The 22,192-nt window shown below is 39.6% G+C and overlaps 1 protein-coding gene across 4 annotated transcripts; it reads left to right on the forward strand.

The window, feature by feature from the left end:
* The first annotated feature begins 3,464 nt into the window (after positions 1-3,464).
* LOC135468771 (poly(U)-binding-splicing factor PUF60-like) lies at positions 3,465-18,463 on the forward strand. Of its 4 annotated transcripts, none has more exons than XM_064747190.1 (13): positions 3,465-3,525; positions 4,547-8,876; positions 9,259-9,461; positions 9,928-9,986; positions 10,335-10,551; positions 11,710-11,837; positions 12,278-12,349; positions 12,968-13,070; positions 13,542-13,670; positions 13,859-14,078; positions 14,486-14,703; positions 15,292-15,481; positions 15,723-18,463. In XM_064747190.1, the coding sequence occupies exons 3-13, from the start codon at positions 9,264-9,266 to the stop codon at positions 15,830-15,832; spliced, it is 1,644 nt and encodes a 547-aa protein (XP_064603260.1). In that variant the 5' UTR covers positions 3,465-3,525; positions 4,547-8,876; positions 9,259-9,263; the 3' UTR covers positions 15,833-18,463. The 4 variants fall into 4 exon arrangements, with proteins under 4 accessions (XP_064603260.1, XP_064603259.1, XP_064603257.1 ...); XM_064747189.1 differs by having other exon boundaries at positions 4,547-5,116; positions 5,711-9,461; XM_064747187.1 differs by having other exon boundaries at positions 3,470-3,525; positions 4,547-4,595.
* The last annotated feature ends 3,729 nt before the right edge of the window (positions 18,464-22,192 follow it).

Here is a 22,192-nt window from a genome sequence, read left to right on the forward strand (position 1 = left end):
TGGCGAGTAGCTCTGTACGAACATAAAAACTGGGTGACGGCAATTTTAACATTCAGTTTTGAAATCGAGCTGACTGAATAGCCTCTTTCAAAATCCGGATTTGTCATTCATTCGACAAGTTAGACGGTGCTTTACAGCTTTTTTGACATGAGTATCCATTTTCGGCCAACAATACAATCTCTGTTTAGTTTTGACAATGCCTTGGTGACTGGTATGGGCCAATTGCAGCACTTTTGGGTGTTGTTCGGCGGGAACGACAACTCGAATACGTCGGAAAATTACATTGTTGTAACCTGACAGTTCGTCGAGTATCGGAAAGTAAGACAGTAGATGTACATTAACTTGTTTCTTTGTCTGAGGCCAACCGTCATGGATGTTGGAAATGAGTTTGCGACATGTCTCGTCGGATACCGCAGCATAACGGAATTCAGAAGCGGAAATGAACAATTTCTCAAACAGAGTCACAATCATCCTCATTGGGATGGGTAGAGGTATTTTGGGGTAGGCGCCATAACGCGTCAGCCACCTAATTCTGTGTACCCGGCTTGTGCGATACTGAATAATTATAATGCGTCAAACGGGAATTCCATCTGGCAGACGTATGGATCTGTGACCGTGACCTCTTGACGCAGCCATACCTAGTCAAAATCGGCATTGGTCCTTATTTCCTGGAACAGGTGCGTCGGTGATTGCTTGTACTAGTTCAGGGTTAGGGTCAATTCCCTGTGAATCTATCACATACTTCAGAATACCAAGTCGATCAGTATTGAACTGGCATTTCTCATTCAAGGTAACATTCGCATTCTTCAAACGCTGTAGTACTGCGCGCAAGTTGCGGTCATGCTCGGCTTGTGTTTTACCGTATACTATTATGTCAATGAACACCTTAACTCCCGGCAAATATAATATAATGGCTCGGGCAGGGCGCTTTACTTGCCTTCGGTAAGGCGGCTCAGTGAAGCAGCACTAGATAAAAGAGCGGTGGAAATCCGTCCTGCAAGAAGGAGGCACATTACATGCTGGCAAACCAAAGCAAACTGGCCTTTTCCTCCACAAGCTGCGCATTTCCTATGAAGAGCTGGGGATTTGGAGAAATTGGCAAGGTTTTTTGAGTGAGCCACATTTATAACACTTTCTGTCGGAGACATCGGGTTTCTTTGAATCCATAGATTTGGCATCGGTTGTGGACTATTTCTGTTTCAACTGACGTTTAGGTTTGAAGTTAACCTTGGCATATGTAGATTCTTTTTTACTGGCCGGTGAATGCTTCTGCCCGGAGATGCAATCGATGATGCAACGGACAAAATGGTAGCCATCCACTATGAAAAACTGTCCAACAAGGTAATCGGGAATCCTCGTCGCCAAATTATAGCAGCTTGTAGAAGAGTAATTCAACAAAGCAGTATATATTGGTTCCCAATACATGTACTGTATTGTTATCACGTCGTACGTCATAAAAAGGCGTATTCAGTGCCATACACAATGACGTCATACTACATTGTTAACACAATACCATGTGCGTAGGACACAATAACCGGCATTAAATATTTTTTTAAATTTGTTTTTTCAAGCCAATAAAGTTAAGTGAAACTTCGTCTTGACCCAGCTTCAGCACATCTCCATTATGGACAGAGAGATGGCTTCACGTTCACTCTAGCTTTCTAACGTCAAAAGTATTTTCCGTGTAATAGTTTAAGCAGTAGTCTATGGCAGATAAAAGTTGTGGACTTCGGCGATGAAGGCCCAAGTGATAAAAATAGTTTTCTCGGAACTGGACGTACCGGGTAGTGGAAGAATATTTCTTCCAGTGCTTGAACTGTTGACAGGCGCTACAGTAGGCCTACTCTATAATTTACCCTGTTTAAATGGCTTAGCTACAGATACACGGCCTGGTTCAGGTCGTATCCTCCGGAGGGGTGGTGCTGGTGACCCCAATTAAATGTTTACAAAACTACAATAGGATTGTTGTGCAACTAACTTCATGCTTAATTCTGAAACAAATGGAAATAAATCTAATCACCACTGAAGCTGATCTAGGCATTCGTCTGTCACTAGATTGTATGCTTAAGTTTTTTAACGGCGGCTTCTAAGATGAAAGCATTACTGAGCCAGATATCGAAGACGTCCGAGAAAAGCACGAGCCTCGGCCTGAACAGGGCGTTTCAATAATTTTACTGTATTTTATAATAAAAAAAACATATTGCAAGAAAGAGGAAGGAGCAAACTTTAAATTCTTAAGCTGTAATAAATTCAGAGAGAAAAAAAAATAAATCATGAGATTTAATTAATTTAAACGTGGTTCGGTGAGGTACCGTCTTCTCATTCCCATAATTTAGGTATCCCTAATGAATATTTGTTATTTAGAAACTGCTGACTAAATGCTAAAATGAACGACAAAACATGCATTTGAGGAGATTAATGCGGTTTGTCAGAGACGGTGGTTGAATATTACACGGCTTGTAAATCGACCCATTTTACGTCTGTGGTGGTCCGTAAATGATGCAGACCTGCTCCACAAGACTTTGTGAAATGGTCCTTCACGTAACACGTGAATGCACGTAAATAAATAGTTGTAAACGATCCCAAAATGCTGTTTTATGCGGTACTTCTGTGTTATCATATGTCATTTCATGGAGGGAATGGGTTAAGACGACGTCACAGGTTATACCAAGCGATCTGATAGAAACGTATTTGATCTGATAAAATTCTCAAGATGGTTGCCTCGCGTCTTATCAGTCATTTGTGCAGTATTTTCATTTTGGTCAACATGTTGTTCCGTGAACTCTCAGGAAAATAATACAATATGATACTTTTTAGAAAGAGTATTCTGCTGTCGATTGAATTATGTTTTAGTCAGGTGGTCTTGTCCTTTAACACAGGCAATGCTAAGTGGTCTAGGCCTAAAACCGGGGCAGAGCTGCATATGAAGATCCGTAATTTCCCATTCACATCCAAATGTGCCACACAAACACAAACACACGCTGACTGCTCTATAGAACCTACAAGGCATCGGCATTCATCTATGTTCTCGTCAACAACCAGCAGCTAGGCAGACGTGAAAATCGTGAGCTGTTTCATGCATTTGGTAACGTACCGGTATGAAATCAAAGTACATCACGCGTGAAGATTTCACCTTATTTCCCCAACTTCAACTGTCACCCAATCTGAATGCAAACAATCACTGAAAACATGTAGTCTTGAATTAGGGTACGGCTGCCAACCTCAGATTCGAACACGCAGCCTGCGAGCCTGACATTCTTTGATGAGAAGATTGTGGTTTCAAGCGACAGTTATATACATTACGCCCTATTAGCAGCAAGCTGCAGACTGTTTTGCTTTCTAAATGTCACAGTAAGTGCCGTACATGCCACTGGACCATTGTGGATTTGTAGTTTACAGCAAGTCCGTTTTCGTATTTCACAGCGTAGGTTTTTAATGAACCCGCAAGGTCACTTCAGGAAAATGGCGTCATTGGGAAGCTCAAAGAATGACATGACGAACGGTCATTTTTCTAAAGATTCTGAGGTAAAATTGACATATATGTGTAAAATATCATTGTATTAAATACAAACACATTGTGTTTAACAATATTGCGGACATTAATTCTGGAAGTTACCACTTGTTTCATCAAACTATCTTGTATTTGTTTGGCGCGGGTTATGGATGTTGTTGTTGCATTGAACACGCGCATGTTGCATCCCCGGATAGAAAATGACTGACGTTAAGATGGCTTTGAGGAAATAATTTACACTTGTGGAAAGTGGATTTTTTAAAGTGCCAAACCCTTATATGTATACTATATCTTAATTCACTCGTTTCTCCTTTCTCCGTAACAACGATTTCCTCAAAAAAGACCCAGACGACGCATGATACTGATAGTGATAGGCGTAACTGAAATTTATATAAATTTTAGTTTTGACGGAGGAAGATTGTTTTAAAAGTTGAGTTTACAGGATACCTAGATTAGATGGTGTTTCAAAGGTTTGCTTTATTGAGGAACATCATATTCTAATAAAAGCTGCATTACGATTATACGTGGAATGCAGACGTATAAATTTTAGGTGTTACAGAGGGTAATTCTGATTTAAAGGATGGTTTTAGGACGCATATTACAAACCTTTTTGTTATGTTTTTTTTTTTACTCTTAAGTGATATCTAATAAAAGTTTAGTTATGGAGGATGTATGAGCTGAGCATTATTTCAGGAGAAAGCTGTGTTTTTGCTGGCATTTTGCATGCATCTTGACAATTTGTTAGAACAATCCTGCAGAACCACGGTACCATTAGTGATAAAAACTGATAACGGAGAATAGTTTATTAAAGATATAATGTGAATTATAACAAATCAGTGTCTTGTTAATGTGTAGAGAATAATTGGTATCATGTACTACTAAAATTAAGATGGCAAACATTTTGATATAGCCACAAGAGGCACACAGTTGCAAATCGGCAACAGTGTTGTTCTCAAATAAGATCCATTTAAATATAGCCTGTCTCAAAAAGAAGAAGATTAAACTTTTAGGTTTCCTTCTTCTTTTGTTTTGTAGACTGGGGTCCCTGTGGCAAAGATGATGAGGACAGAAGCTGGTTCTGGTGGTAAGATTGTATCAGCAACTAATGCAGTGGCTGTTTTCACAACTGGCTAAGCTCAGATCTTTGACAAGTCATTTATGACCAATTGTCACATGTTTTGTTGTCTCTCGTTTTCTTCTTTCAGTTCAGGTGCAGAGAAAGGATGATGGATCTCTCCATTTTAGCTCTTCCTGCAGGTGACCCTTCGGCGAAACTCGAGGCAGAGAACCAGATATGTGAAAAAATAAACAGCATGACTTTCCTGTTAGGCCATGAATAGTACCATGTAATCACAGAGTGTATATCTTCGCTGAGTTGAGCCACCCCTAATCGAAACCAAATGAATGTTGAACAGTTTTGTGTCTTATCCTTTTTTGTTTATTTTTTTATATATATCGTTGTGCTTCATCATGCAGACTTTATGCCACCTGATGTCAGTAAGGGTGCATGAAGGTCTTTCCAGATTTATTTTGCAGGTTCGAAACTAAAGCCAACATGGTCATTTCCCTGCATCTTGACCCAGACCTTCCAGACCTCAGTCAAGGGTACACAATCCTTACTATTACGCATTTTTCATGATCTTGTATACTTTAACAAGGCATAGCCTAGAGAGACAAAGATGGTTAGGAAATATTAGGGTAAAGAAGTAATGTCACCAAAAAAAAAAAATTGCATTGGTATAGATCTGTGTGATGTGTTGTAATGGATGTTACAACATATAAACATAAGTGTGCAGATTTAACGATTTTTGAAAAATTTAGAGAGGTTTGATGGCTGTGTTTTTCACTCCTAAAAGATATGTTAGGTGATAATAAATTCCATGTAGTAAGGCTTGTGCTGTGGAATCTGTTAAATGTCATGGTACTAATCGGCTATTAAATTCTAAGGGAGGGTGAAGTAACTACGCTTATTTTAAAAAAAAAAAGAGGTAGTTTAAAGTAGGTACTTTTGTGTGTATATAATTTCGTGCTGTTCATGTTTTATTTGAGGTCTTGTACCAAAACTTATGTGTATGTAGCAAAACTTTTGTTCCTGGGTTTGGAAGCACATACTCAACATTTTGAACAGGATGTGAGATAAGACATTCACTTCATGATGTGTTTTTGTCTTTTTCTCTCTACTCTTTGTGTGGTGTTTAGGTCAGAGTTACCCACCCTTGACTGACTCGAGCTGAATCAAGACTAGGCAGCAGAAGTCCATTGCACAGCTTCACAGTATTTCCGTGGATCCTGCATTTCATTTACATAACAATACACAGTTTTAAAAATTGAAAAAAAACTTTAACGTCTTTATTACCATTTCAAAAAAAAAAGTGAGTAACAAGAATTGAATGTGAAATGTCTTGAGCAAATTGTGGCCTCTGCCCTGTCCTGTTGGCCAGAGTGTTATGCTTGTGACAAGATTTCGCTCATGGTCACTCAGTACAAGTGTTCTCTGATGGTAGTTATCATTTTGCAATTTCATAAATTCCTGGGGAAAAACTTAAAAGTGATTCAAAATCATGTTTTGTTTTCTGTTTGGGATTTTTGTGTAAAAACACACTAAAAGAAATTTTTAAGAAGACAGCGCTGTGCTTACTTGTTTTGCAGAAATTATTTTGTCACACTTTCATTTAAACTGGCATGGCCCCATTCATGCATTTCTTTTTTCTTCTCTTCTCCTATTTTTCAGAATGTGTGGGGTGCTCAGTCGACCATCATGAGAGATTTCCATCTCAATTTGAATAGCAACTTGGGGGTTAGCTTAGCCCAGTTGCAGGTTGATCACTGGTCACGAGCAGATGGCTGCTTCAGTCTGTCATTTTGTGTACTCTGGGATTCAGTCTGGCCAATTGATATCCGCTAGTTTACTGGGACACATTTCAACATTTGGCGATATGTCACAACTTTCTGCTGTGTTACAAGAGAGACTAATTGTGTTAGCCAAATACTAGACTGACACAATCTATTAATATGTTTAATCTGTTAACACATGTTTTACGCTAAGTATGAAGTTAAGCTAAAGTGCATTTCTTAACATGTAACTGCAGCTATACATGTATATCGGTTAATATTCTGCTTTGTTATCTTTTTTGTGCTTCCAGATATTGTTGATGATAAACTATGAAATGGCCTGAATTCAGACACCCAAATCAAATACTTTGCTTCAAACTTTGAACAGCTAGTAATGCATGTTATTGTGTAAATAGTGAATCAGACTTGCACAATACCACTTGCTAATAAAAGTGTACTTCGATTTCTGGACTAAACTGCTCTGTTAACCAGAGAACTGTTCCATGAAGCATTTCACCATGAGTGTTGTGCCTGACCGTATATGACTTCTGTCTCCACTATCACTCATGCTCTCACTAGAGTGTGGGCTTTAGTGCAAGCTTTATGCAGTCATAGCAAGGATCTACGTCACATGACACATGGTTCGCTGTAGTTATTCTTGTCCAACTCCATTTTGTGGATGTGGTTTACAGCTTGAAGGTATCAGATCCCAGTAGATGACTGCGGAGATAATTTGTAGTGGGAAAAGAACAGGATATTATATAATTTAGGTACCAGAATGGACTATAACTGTAGGCAATGCTTGGCATTTTGGGGCAGAGGTTGGGGGGAGGGGGTTTGGAGGGTCATTGCATTTTTGATAGACTTCATTTTTCCAAGTTGTAATGATCTTTAAATATAAATACTTTCCATCTTCGTCTTTTTCAAGCAGCTGATGTGTGTTTGGCTCTTATAAGTTTAGTTTTCTTTCATGTCTACTGTATCATGAATAAATTAGGGGCATTATTAATAGGGGGCATAGCAGAAATATTTTTGCGCCACTTTCTCTACATTTCAAGATTTTTTGATAATTAGTGGTTGAGAACAATTCTTCCTGTCTTCAGTGCGTTGCTGTCAGCTGCGTTTTGAAATATGTAGGATTAAAGAGCTACTTCAGTGTCAAAACCTCTGTCTTAATAACAATGTTAAATGATGAGAATCAAGAAAGTATAAACCTGCCGCAAATACAGTGGAGTCAGAGTTTCCTTCGCCTGCCATGACCTCGTACAAGGATACGTGCTGTTGCTCATTGCTGACACATAGTCATAAATATGGCTGTACTTTCAACTGCACTTGATGTCATTCCAGCATAACTTCCTTACTTGACGCCATATCTGCCTTACTTGACGTCATGTCTGCCTTACACTATGTAATATCGGCCTTGCTCGACGTCATATCTGCCTGACTATTATAAGGAATACTATAACGTAACAATCAGGAAAATTCTATGCAACAGTGTAACTCATCATAAATATTTTTGAACCGTGATGTTAGCTCTGTTGCAGAGGATTGCCTCCATATTGTAATATTTCGACCTGGTTTTTCATGAAACTGAAGTAGCACTTTAAGGTCTTCTACATAGATATGGGAACACCCAAAGATTTGATTAGGTTTTTTTTTTTTACTTTCCAAAAAAATGCCTACAGGTACAATTACCTGTCAAGCAGTATATCTTGTGACTAATTTGTGCAGCTTTAGGTGTTCAGCTGGTTGCTAAGGATGTGATTTTTGTCTCTCCAACACTTATTCATGTTGAAGTGTGTTACATCTCCATAGCCAGTATCATTGTCTATGACACGCTCGTGTCTGACGGAGCACGGTTTTTGATCTATTATCTGCACTACTGTGTTGATATCCTTGTGCTTAGCACACCAGTCTTATGACATTGTTACCGTTACAGGTAAATACTAGCTGTATGACAAGGAAAAGGGAAGAGAGTCTTTGCATGTGGCACAACTTTAACTATATTGCCAAGTATGTACGTGCTTTGATTGGTTTCCACGTCGTCACATAGTCTTCATGAAATGTGAATTTCTTGCGAGTAAAATTTCCTGACATTTGGTCAGCGTAATCAGAAAGTATTCTGAGCCACAAAGATTCCTGCGACAAGATTCCCTTTTCTGTGTCCACAGCTGCCTTTGGCTTTGGCAATTGACAGGGTGTTACAGTGTGATGACTTTCTTCAGATGATAAGCTACAGTATATAGGGACTTACCCCGGTGTACATGATTACGTGTTCAATCTCTCGTCTCCTGATGTCAGGCTCAAGGCTGTGGTTTCTGTGGCAAATTAAGCTTTGTCTAAAGCGACTATTAAAAAAACTTCTCTTTCTGTTTCTTCTCTGTGTTTGAAGTAAGCGTATATCTGAGGTGCTAAGCAATGGCAGCCCCATAAGAGCGGTCAGGTAGTAGAGCGAGAAATGTACCCCAGGGCTGGGGATAGCCAGCTGTTGCCCTATCGAGGGCGGCACCCCAACCCTGTCGTGACTATAGCGGTAAAGATCCTACAACTGTTAAAATCACTGCTTCTTTTTCATTTGTCGGTTGACCATATATGTACTTCCTTGATTAGTTTCAAGGGAGAAGGGTTTTTTTTTTTTTTGTTTTTTTTTGTCCATTATGTGTGGACTTAGTTAAAACACCGTTTTCTCTTAGCAAATCTAAGTGTGTGCTTTTATAGGGCTAGATAAATATGCTCTTCTCAGGTAAATGTATGTACTTGTGTTCAGAATAATCGTAATATTATTAGGTAATAGTCCTAATCAGATTTTTGTGGCCGATTTTTTAGCAAAATGGTGCAGATGAACTTTATGCTTTGGGAGGGAGAATTCAAAGTTTAATCCTCTTTCAATGTGAGTGTGTGTGTGTGTGTTTCAGACGCAATGGAAAGCATGTCTCCCCAGGCACAGCAACATGGGCCAATTATTGAAGGGCCAGGTGCCAAGAAGGAGAAAAAGCCATTTTCTTTACCAAAGCTGAGTTCTTCACAGCAGGAAACTATTCAGAGGGCCAAGAAGTATGCCCTGGAACAAAGCATTAAGAGTGTTCTTGTTCGGCAGACCATTGCTCACCAACAACAGGTTAGAACCTGACACAGCTGCACTCACCTTGCGTTCCACTTAGTAATGACTTCTGATGTTCCTTTCCTTCTGCCCCCTTTTTAATCCTGTTTCGAGTCGTATCAGATGTTAACTTTAGTACCGCTTGCACACCTGTACTTCAAAGTATTATTGCACACCTGTACTTCTATTATTGTAAAATCTGGCCACTGGGTCACAAAACTGTCTTAAATAGAGCATGGAATATGTCAGGTTGGAAGTTTACTTAGTGCTCTTGGATAAGACATCTGTTCTGTCAGTCGAGGTAGAGGTATGGGGAAGTTTATGTCTACCTAAACCAGCTGAGTGAAGTACATGTGAACAATATCAGCAGCAAAATGCAGGTATTTCCACCTAACACTGGTTTTTCTGTTGTATTAGCTTTGTTGTAGTTGTAAGAGGCCTAATTGAGTCTCAGTTATACAAGGTTCTCGTTGATCATTTTCAGCAAATGCAAAACTTCCAGAACACAGTGCAGCGACAACAAGCACTGGCATTGATGTGCAGGTATGCAAAAGGCAATTTAAACAATTTGTTAATCCTTGTTGTCACAGTTGATAGTCTATATCCTACATAAACTCAATAAAGCAGTAAATTCTTTCGTGATATTGAAAGTGCAATACACAATTTAATGCTGTTAGGTTACAAGATAATTCTATTATACCTGACAACTGATTTTACAGTATTTGTTGTAAAAGTCTCACCTGACAAACTCCCTAGAAATCCATGCCTTCGTCCTTGCTGCCATAGTGTACACATAAGTGCAAGGCATTGGATAAGACAAATATTCACATAATGTGAAAAGTGGACTAGTTATGTTTTAAGGAATTGATGGGAGTTATGTTTTATTCATAGGATCTATGTTGGAAGCATCAACTTTGAAATCAAGGAGGACACGATCAAACAAGCGTTCCTTCCGTTCGGCCCAATCAAGAGCGTAAATCTGTCCTGGGACCCAGTCACAAATAAACACAAAGGTTTTGCTTTTATCGAATATGAGGTGCCCGAGGCAGCTCAGCTAGCCTTAGAACAAATGAATGGGGTGATGATTGGAGGCCGCAACATAAAGGTAGTATGTTGATACAGATAAAATCTGTTTTTTACCCTCTCTTACCACTATCAGCCTGTTTGATGTCCCTTCTGGTGATTACCCAGATACTGGTCAAAGCATTGGTCACTTTGACGTCATGATTGAACACATAAAAACCTTTGGCTAACTAATAACTTGTCCCAGCAGTCAGTCCAGAAGTGTCTGTCTCTTGATGACAGCTTATGTGTCGCCAGTACCCTTATTTAATATTCATATCTGCGTAGGGCATGAAGAAGAACGATCTCATGTAGGAATGGACTTGTTAACTGAATCTAGGTGTTGATTTTCATCACCACTGCGTGTGTCTGGAAAATTGCCTTAAGGTGTATCAACAGGTTATGAAACAATAATTGATTTAAGTCATTCTTTGACAATGATCAGTTATTGTTGCTATTAAGATCTGAATGTTTCCAATCTTGTACTGTTGTTAACCCCTGATCTGTCAGTATCGCACCACATGTAATGATTCTGGCCAAATGTGTGTTGAAGGTAAAGCTGCCAGGTCGCAGTAAACGAGACATGGGACACCATTCTCTCAACTTGGGATGATGGACGATGGAGAGAAAAGTGGCAACGCTCGCTTTTGATCAGTGCGGATTTAGAAAGAGAAAAACTGGACTGTTTAGTTAAATAACTAGTGCTGCATTCACATTTTAGTGATCTGTAACAGTAACAAGAACCCAGTAATTGCTAGACTGTTCGATAAGAGTTGGAATTTCCAAGGGCAGTCACGTCTGTTCTTGTTGCGGTGTCCTGTTGTACAATTTATCCAAGATCACATTTTCAAACTCATATCCGCAACGTACAAACTTACCAGCGTTTTGGCTTTTGTGAGTTGGCTCTGAAAGTGCAACCCTTTTTATCTGCACTAATGATTAAACCAAAGTCCAGTTGGGAGATGAAAGTAGGCTGACAAAATAACATGTACAGTGTACATCTCCTCAAGGAGTTCTATCAAACTATGGTGGGATGGGATTTTGGTTTGGTTCATATTCTTGGTATAAAGGGCAATACTGATTTGACCTAGAAAACATTTCCAAAGTCAGAAGATTATTTTTCTGTGGGGACTACATCAAACATTTCCATCCAAAGGATGGGATGTCACTGGGAATGGAATGCATGGATTTTTCCTGATTGTAGGTGGGCCGGCCAAGTAACATGCCCCAAGCTCAACCCATCATAGAACAGTTAGCGGAAGAGGCCACTCATTACAACCGGTGTTATGTAGCGTCCATACACAGTGATTTGACAGAAAACGACATGAAAAGGTAGGATATTGTATCACAAAACATCCCGAGAACTGGTGTCCAATTTAACTGAGCTTATTGAAACAACCTTCAGCAAATTTTGATACACACTTATGCATATGCTTCCTCCGACAGAAACTGATGTTAAGTATTGATAGATTTGATAATGAGGATCTTCGTAAAACCAGCATCATTGGGAGATTCACGGTATTATGGCCTCAGACATAGCAGGTTTAGGAAGATAAAGTGTACAGTCTAATAAGATTTGTGGTAATGTCATATATGTAGTTAAGAAATGCAGTTGTGAATGAATAGCTGTAGTTTGTTGTTTGATCTCAGAGTAAATTTGTCTATTGTAGGTTTGCAGTTAAATGTTTTATTAATATTCCAGTTATCACTTATTTTTTTGAAATTTAATAGCGTGGTGACAATTTAGAATACTTTTGGGTCTGATATTGCAGTGTATTTGAAGCATTTGGAACTATTAAGACCTGTCGGCTGGCGCCAGATTCAACAAAACCCGGTAAACACAAGTGAGTGCTCAATTGCTGTCTTTCTATTGTACGTGTACTTTCTTGTGTGAACAGGTGTTGTTTCTCAGATATGTCCGCCATCATTAAATGTGTGTTGTGTTGATAAATACTTAATGGCTCTGGTTGGTTTCACTTTGATTTGAAGAGAAATTCTTTGTAATTGGGTATTAACTTGGTGTAGTAAGGGATGTCCTAATTGCCCAGTATGTTTTCCTCACATAGGCACATTTGATTGCCTTTGTGTACTTCAATAATTTCATCTTGGAAACCAAGCTACTTTTGGGTTTGTCTGTTTAGGGCATCACCAACAGCATCATTTTACTTTTGGGTTTGTCTGTCTAGGGCGTCACAGACAGCATCATTTTTTCAGGAAACAACAAGCTGTTGAATTTGATAGTTGTCACATTCAAGAAAAAGTTTTCCATTTTATTTAGTTCAGTAAATGCTCTGACATTTACCACAATATGAATAATGTACAGCACTCAGAGATTGATTAATTACATGTGTGTTCGCCTTTATGAGATAAAATATCATTTTTTAAACTTGTGATTTTGATGTTACTTGCAGCTTATAAGGACAGTTATTTCTTGTTGTAAATAAGAATCTATTGCATTTCAGAGGGTATGGATTTATTGAGTATGAAACGCCTCAAGCCGCACAGGATGCTGTCTCTTCTATGAACTTGTTTGACCTCGGGGGCCAGTACCTCAGAGTGGGCAAGGTAACCCACCACTGGCTTACAGCGTACTTTCAGTCTTTTCCTTTGTTGTAATTGGGTGCGGTAAAATATTAAGGCTAAGACCAGCTGCTACAAGATTGTAACATATGAATTATTTATCTAATCTTTATATTACATTTATTCCCTCCCCACATAAAACTGATGGTCCTCCAATAAATGTCTTGAGAATAACATTAAGCAACAATCAGGTAAATAAATAAATATTACATTTCTGGTAAATACACAAGTAACATAGTTACATGTACACATTCTCGTACGTGTGTTTACTTGAATGCAGAATTCTACACACAATTATGTGCTCATTCTATATTTACATGAAGCATTTTATGTTATTTTGCCTCTTGTGTTCCTTTGAAAATGTAAAGGTAATATGTAATGAAAAGTTTGAAGCGTGACACTTTTACATTAAGTATTGTGAACACTCCTTATAATTGCGTGATGTTGTTCTTGTAGTGTATCACTCCACCCAATGCTCTCCAGCCTCCTGCCGGCCCCAGCAGTATGCCCACAGCCGCTGCAGTAGCAGCTGCAACTGTGACGGCCAAGATAACGGCTATGGATGCTCAGCAGGCTACAACTGTGGTAAGGGGAATCCTATACTCAGAATCACACTTGAGACAATTGGTTTGTTCAGTGTGTTAGACTCTTCTTCACTGCACTTGAGATTGATGTACATGTTCATGACAAACCTGGAGATATTCTTGACTTGATATTCTAACCTTCCTTTCTGTTGTTCTCTAGCCGGTACCCAATGTCTGCATTTGTTTCAGGCTCCCCCAGGGCTGGCTATCCCCACAAAGTTAGGGTCTACCCCAGCCACCCCTGAGAGCAGAGACCTGACACCAGTTGCAAGGGTCCAGCCGGTGCCTCCATTGGCCACGCCCCAGTCCATGGGGATAGCAGCAGCCATCGCTGCCCCGTTTGGTGTGGGCAATCCAGCACTCCAGGCAGCACAAGCCTCAGCAGCCATATTGTCAGCACAAGTCACAGGTTTGTGGCCCTAGTCATAAGAACTATGATCTAAACTGTACGAAAACAACCATCAGTTCTTTCTTGTTCCGAGGATTAAAGCATATTTATTATTAACGCAGTTGATGGAAGAAAAAAAAGTTGTCTAGAAATCAGTCCTCGAAATTGGTTTGTGAAAAAGTATTTTCTCTCCCCTCACTTACAAGCTGATGTGACTACATCATTAAAATCAGTTCATTTAGTCTGCATTTAATTATAATGTAGAATATGTGCTTACTAATTAATTTTAGAAGTGGTTATTTTCTCTTAATTATTCCTGCTTGTCACTCTTTGTGATTGAAGTGAAGCAAACATTACTGTTGATCCTCTGTATACAAACCATGTGGTGTGTGTGGGCACTGATAGTCAGGTTTGTCTGTACCTTACAGCGGCTTCCTTGCACAACACTGTGCAGACTGTGCCCATCCCTCCCCCCACTGTGGCTGAGCCTGTCCTCCATGAGCCGAACAATGTGCAGCTAACAGAGGCTCAGCAGAAGCTAGTGGATGAAGACCCTGCCCAGAGCTTAGACCAGCAGGAGAACATGAAGATCAGCGGGACAAATGCCAGGCATATGGTCATGCAGAAGCTTATGAGGAAGTCAGATGTAAGACATTTTGTTCCCTCATGGTTACAGCATTGGCACTCCATTATATTGACTCTAGAAGCTGAAGTTTACCAGACATACCATTGAAAACTTGGAACGATACAGAAAGTTCATCAGTAACTTGTCAGAGGTCCTTGGTTTTCCCTGCAGTCTTCGGGTTTCTCTGTTCATAATACTTCCTGCCACCATACAAGTGAAAATCTCTTGAGAATGGCGTTAGACAGCATTCAAACAAATAAATGTTCAGGTAGCCGACTCGTTATGATATGGTTTTACTGCAGCCAAAGAGCACTAGTTTGTTCTTTTCTAGGTGTGGCTTTGTCTACATGCAGGCAGGATTGTCAAATGTCTTTGTAAGTGCTCTATCTGGTTTGCCCCACTCAACTTGAACCTGACTGTGGCTTTGTGGATGATACATATTCTTAAATGTGGTGTTTATATCCCAGTGAAATAAATGGAGAGATCAAAAGTACTAATTGTTAGGGAAATGGGAAGCAATTGCAACAACTGATTCGAATTGTGTAAGGCAATAAGGATTCCGCATCCGTAAATCCAAATGAATTAAAGTGTTGATGTTTGGGATTTCAGAATCGAGTGCTGGTGTTGAGAAATATGGTTGGCCCTGAAGATCTAGATGATGATTTAGAGTCAGAAGTGACAGACGAGTGTGGAAAATATGGCAGCGTTAACAAAGTCATTATATATCAGGAAAAACAGAGTGAAGAAGAAGACGCAGAAGTCATTGTTAAAATATTTGTAGAATTTACATCACAAAAAGGTGAGTAAAGAAATATACAGACATAAGAGGTATGTTCATTGAAATTGTTACTTTTATGATCAGTTTGTAACCCATTGAACTTCTCCCTGTGGCAAGTATTGTCCCAGGAGTATTGCTATGTCAAGAAGGCAGCTTCAGCAGGACGATAGTATTTGCCAAGGCAGAGGGGTGTAATATTGACTTCTGTCAATATTCATTTAATAAAAACTAATGATTTTAATTTTTTTTTTTTTTTTGACAGAAGTGGAACTGGCCATCAAACATTTAAATGGTAGGTTCTTTGGTGGAAGAATAGTTAGAGCAGAAAAATACGACCCCGATTTATATGAAGCTAATGACTTGTCAGGCTAGAATGTGAATATAAACTTCCTCCAGGACTATTAACAGTGAGCAACTCTCGTGAAAAACGTTGGTGAACATTGGACACTATAGAAAGAGGAACTTCAGGATATACTATTGTGAGAATGTCTGATGAACAGAAGACAGGACAGCCACAGATCAATCCGGATAACATCATGCTGGATGATTGATGCTGGCAGCAGTTGACAATGGCCTCATCAAGCTTGCTTGTTGACTGTCGATCTCGTTCACAAGGGAAGAGTGGAGGTTTGTTTAAGTGGAGGTGTTGTATGGAGACAGTCGACCGATTGCCTGCCCTTTCATTGGGAGAATAGTGGGCCTTGACAAGGCGTTAACTTCTCTTCATCATACTTGCTTATACAAGGCGCTGGTGATTTGTATCATACATAATGCCTCGAACGAAGCTGTAAATATTCGACCATAGATGAAGTGAAAATTGTTCAGTTCATGTTATGGCTGTAAGGGAGAAATACTTCAACAGTGTTGTGTTAAATGGCGAATTCAGTGACTTCATTTCTACATCAACAGCGTTACAGATTTTCCTGGGAGGTGATGTTCTGTGACGCCATGTGGCATGCAATGAGATCATGAACAGTCCATGATTAGCCATACCTGGTATGGAAGCTGGTCCATATTGTGTACTTCGAGTGAATGAAACTGCCGCCTCGTACATGTATTGTGCTCATGACTAACGCCAATACAAATCATATCTTATGTACGACATTCTTGTGTGTGAAGTGCAACAGTACTCATCATGCTCAGCATTACTTATTACATGTATGCACTCGCGCTCTCGTGGTATCAGCTCTATGCTGATTAAGTGCTATAATATCAGAATTCCAGATTCATTGTCCTGATTAAAGTGAAGTTATGTATGATACAAAACAGTTATGTTCTTAAAATATTCCCTTCAAAGAAGAAATGCAGGTGTTGTGTTGAAATTCATCCCTTCCAATGATTTTCTCAGGCAAGTTAATTTCTAACTTGTCAAATGTTTGTAAACCCGTGATTTTCCTTTCTTTCAGCAAAATGTTAACTTTTTTTTTTTTGTGAAAAAATGTGCACTAATTCAGTTTAGTTCTTGACGAGGTTGAGACAAGTCTTTTACTCCGAGAAAGCACAAGTTCATATTTCATGTAAATGTGTGAAAGTTGTATTTCTATATTATTCTCTCATTATATTGTATGTTCATTTACCAAAAAGATTTGTTCCTTGTTCAAGTTTCCAAGGAACATCACATGTATATGGTCGATAGTGTTCATGATTATATGAGCACGCAGGCTTGATCGAGAAGAATAATTCTGAGACACCTTGAAAAAACATCAGATATTACTCTGTAATGAACAGTGGTTGAATGAGGTTGTGTATCTCATTTGAACTGCTCCATATTTCCCTGGATCCAAGACATACTAAAATTAGGTAGAAGACCCCTCAATCAATTAACTATGCTCATTTTCACTTCTGTATATTTACTACGCATATACACATGTACTCAATATTAACTAGAAACATCTATTATTACATCCTGATGATGATAATTTGATACAGGATATGTTGGATTAGACTTTCCATTGAGTTGCTTTAAACTGATTGTGACAGATAAAAAATTAAAAGAAAAGACAACAGGTAATAAAACTTCAGGTATTTCAGAAGAGGGATGGAAACAGACCTAAACTACCGCCCCCATTTTGTTGTGAATTACTTGGTACTGTAATTTTATGAATCAACTTTCAACCTGGAATTTTTATGATACCATTGGATACGTTAGATATATTAGGGTATGTTAGAGCAACTGTAAACACAAAGTCCCGTTATCCATACCCCAAGCTCATGGCTAAAAGGGGAAACAGTGTTTGCAAGACCTCAGTGGATACAGGTGCTTTCTTGAGATAAAAATTACTAGCACTCCATTAATTGAAGTTGATAACTTGATAGCACTTTTTATTTTGTTAGTGTTTGCATTTTGGCTAAATTTGAACTGCATTATCTTGGTTATGCAACATCACAAAAATAAAAATGAATGCTTTTTAAACATTGTGTGGGATACATGTATTTTATCAATGCATTTGGTCATTTGCATGTAAATTTGGGCTAGTGGGGTCTTTCATTTTAATTTTTTCCCAAGGTCTCGTGGGTTTGTGTTAATCCACAGACTTTCGCTGCACAGCGGGCATGCAGATGTAATACAACAGGTAAAATAAATTTCACAGAAGTTTTTTTTTTCTCTCTGTATTCTGTCTGAATACTCCTTTTATAAAATAGCAGACATTTCAGAAATTTTTCAATATTGAAAGTATTTTTTGCTTGACATAGTCATTTTAGTGATCAAAGAAATGAAAATAATTGTTCCAGATATTGGGTGAGAACATTTGATATCACAGGTAACAATCTGTATGCACTCTGTCAGAAACAAAAAGTCAAGTATAGGGTACTCCATGTAGTGTACTCTACGTGCAGGGTGATTGAATTGAATGATGTACTGGGCTGGTATTATTGGAGGTTCTCAAGGATTCGTCAGACATTGTATTATTATCCACCCTATAAACCTTGACATTTTGTAATACATTGTTGACAACATGTACAGTGGTCAATAAAGCCTCTTTCTTGTCCATTTGAAAAAAATGTTGTTATATCATATGCTACAGTGTCCGTGTGGCCTAAACACACGTATGGTATCTGTGACCAAAGCACATGTATGGTGTAGAAGAGACATTATCACATGATATCATGGTGCCTGGCATGATCACATGCTACAGTGTATGTGTGACATTATCACATGCTACAGTGTATGTGTGACATTATCACATGCTACAGTGTATGTGTGACATCACATGCTAGAGTGTACGTATGACATTGTCACGTTATAGCGTAGGTAGGACACTATCACATACCATGAAGTAGGTGTCAGTCATCATATGCTATGTTGTCTGTTTGACATAAAAACTAAAGCCACCTTGACACTTGCACGATTTTTGTCCCCGTGATGCTGCGCAATGCGTAGAGGCAAGGCGTGCCATTTCGGTGTTACGTGGTGGAGCATGAAGATGTGTTCGCACATTGTACAGGCATAAGTTACGCACTGTCTATGCAATGCATGGCCAAAAATGCATTGATGCGCAATAGCACTACTTGTATACGCATAGGTTAAGTATTCACGCATTGTTCATATCTACCATACCGCTCTGTCCAGCGGTGTCACGCACGACATGCAGAGTTCCCGCTGTCTTCCTGCATCCCCACGCATTGTGCATGTGTGAAATCGTGCAAGCGGCACGCTATATATATATATATATATATATATATATATATTGTATGTTTCACACCTAGCTCCATTCCTCGACTCGATGTGGGCCATACAACATGCTGAATGCCAGAGACATTGTTATTCCAAACAGAGGTGTATGTATCTGGCAGCTGCAGGGCTATTACTTCTTGATGAGCTAGAGAAAAGGCAGAAGGAACATGGGAATGAAAGGACGCTTTCAGTAAAGGTAGTAAAAGAAAATGATAAAAAAAGACACCACCCCCATTCCAAAAAAAGAAAAAAATGAAAAATAAAAAAAATAATAACCAAAAGAAATACCCCCCCCCCAAAAAAAAAGAAATGAAATAAATGACGAAAAGAACACCGCAAAAATTGGTGTTTGGGGGAAGGGGAGGGAATAAGAAATCAAAAATAAACTGATGGAAGTTCCCTCAGATTTTTTTTCTCCCTACACCCAATTTTTGGGTGTTTGGTCCATTATATATATTTATGGCATGACGTATGCGCGTGTAGTGGATCTGCAGGACACCCTCCGTCGGCAATGTTCACGCTGAGTTCACTCAGTGTTCACACATGGTTCATGCAAGTGGCACGCACATGGAACAAACATTGATGTATGCTGAATTTTTTAATATTTCAACATTTTCTCTACGACATGGCACGCTGAAGTGCGCGCCATTGCGGGAAGGAAAATCGTACAAGTTTCAAAGTAGCTTTACAATGGTGTAGGTGTGACATTATCACATGCCATGATATCTGACATACCCTGGAGCCTCCCATCAACGCCGTCGCTTTACGTTGAAGTCAAGCTCGTACGGGCAGACCTTCCCGCTCACGACCGGAAAGGTCTGCCCGCAAGCTGCCGATGATCGCAAGTTTCCGGCAGGCTCACTTTGTCAGAAAGTATGTTCTTGAAGAAACCATTGTACCGATATATAATCTCCATATATCATTCGACAGCAATATTTCATTGTCAGCAACACTGACACGCACATTATGTGAGCAAAAATAGTGCATGGTACAGCATGGAGATTTCTTGGAGGCCAGAGTTGTGTCTAACAGTGTGTATTACACTGTATATATGACCTTAGTTTGACTGAAAACACTCAGAGCCCAGCTGATCTCACATCATTTGAAGGGAATTCTGATTCACTCAGCCACTGGGAATGGCAGAATTTTCACGGTGGAACCGACATTATCCCAGCCATGGGGAGATCTGGAACAGTGGAATGAGGCTAGTGCTGACCTTGGCAAGTCTGATGGAAAGTGACATATAGTATATGCACACGAGATTGGAGTTCAACAAACGTCAGACCGCGCAAATCGGCCACCCAAGCGTCGATCGATTCTCATGAGAACTGGAAAACCTACAAATTCCCTGTCTACAACAGGGATACCTGCCATACCTGACAATCATATCATCTGCGTTCTGCCTGTGACTATATAGTCTGTCGGATACCTGCCATACCTGACAATCATTTCATCTGCCTGTGACTATAGTCTGTTGGTTACCAGCCATACCTGACAATTATTTCCTCTGCACTCTGCCTGTGACTATATTGTCTGTGGGATACTAGCCATACCTGACAATCATTTCATCTGCCTGTGACTATATTGTCTGTGGGATACCCGCCATACCTGACAATCATTTCCTCTGCACTCTGCCTGTGACTATATTGTCTGTGGGATACCCACCATACCTGACAATCATTTCATCTGCCTGTGACTATATTGTCTGTGGGATACCTGCCATACCTGACAATCATTTCATCTGCCTGTGACTATATTGTCTGTGGGATACCCGCCATACCCGACAATCATTTCCTCTGCACTCTGCCTGTGACTATATTGTCTGTGGGATACCCGCCATACCTGACAATCATTTCATCTGCCTGTGACTATATTGTCTGTGGGATACCCGCCATACCTGACAATCATTTCCTCTGCACTCTGCCTGTGACTATATTGTCTGTGGGATACCTGCCATACCTGACAATCATTTCATCTGCCTGTGACTATATTGTCTGTGGGATACCCACCATACCTGACAATCATTTCCTCTGCACTCTGCCTGTGACTATATTGTCTGTGGGATACCCGCCATACCTGACAATCATTTCCTCTGCACTCTGCCTGTGACTATATTGTCTGCGGGATACCAGCCATACCTGACAATCATTTCATCTGCCTGTGACTATATTGTCTGTGGGATACCTGCCATACCTGACAATCATTTCATCTGCCTGTGACTATATTGTCTGTGGGATACCCACCATACCTGACAATCATTTCATCTGCCTGTGACTATATTGTCTGTGGGATACCCGCCATGCCTGACAATCATTTCCTCTGCACTCTGCCTGTGACTATATTGTCTGTGGGATACCCGCCATGCCTGACAATCATTTCATCTGCCTGTGACTATATTGTCTGTGGGATACCCGCCATACCTGACAATCATTTCCTCTGCACTCTGCCTGTGACCATATTGTCTGTGGGATACCCACCATACCTGACAATCATTTCCTCTGCACTCTGCCTGTGACTATAGTCCGTTGGATACCAGCCATACCTGACAATCATTTCATCTGCACTCTGTCTGCTTTCCTCCACCCATCAACCTGGTCATCAAGTGAAAAATTCTTTACTACAGCCATATCAATGTCCAGAAAATTACACAAATTGGCCCAAAACTTAAACTTTGTCTATAACTTTGTCTTTGTAAAACCCTGTACTAATTTTCAACTCAGTATGATAAAATGTTAAAAAAAAAAATCAGTAAAACTCCTTGAAAAATTCCTGAGAGACTGATGGATCTGTCAGATTGATAGACCCCATGTTCTCAAACAGTCAACAACTCCTGCCTGCTCTGTTTTATCTAGGTGATTTGAACATGGCAAGCTACATTTGAATTCTTCACTATGTACAGCAACACTTGAACACTTGTAACAATGATGGAGTCTTCTACATATATATCCCTATTTGCTAAAATATGTAAGTATTCAAAATGCATACATAGTGAATAACGAGATAGCAATCACGATAATTCATGAAAAATAACCAGAACATTCATTTAAAAAACCCTA

The sequence above is a fragment of the Liolophura sinensis genome, chromosome 6 (assembly GCF_032854445.1).
Source record: "Liolophura sinensis isolate JHLJ2023 chromosome 6, CUHK_Ljap_v2, whole genome shotgun sequence".
Classification (NCBI taxonomy): domain Eukaryota; kingdom Metazoa; phylum Mollusca; class Polyplacophora; order Chitonida; family Chitonidae; genus Liolophura; species Liolophura sinensis.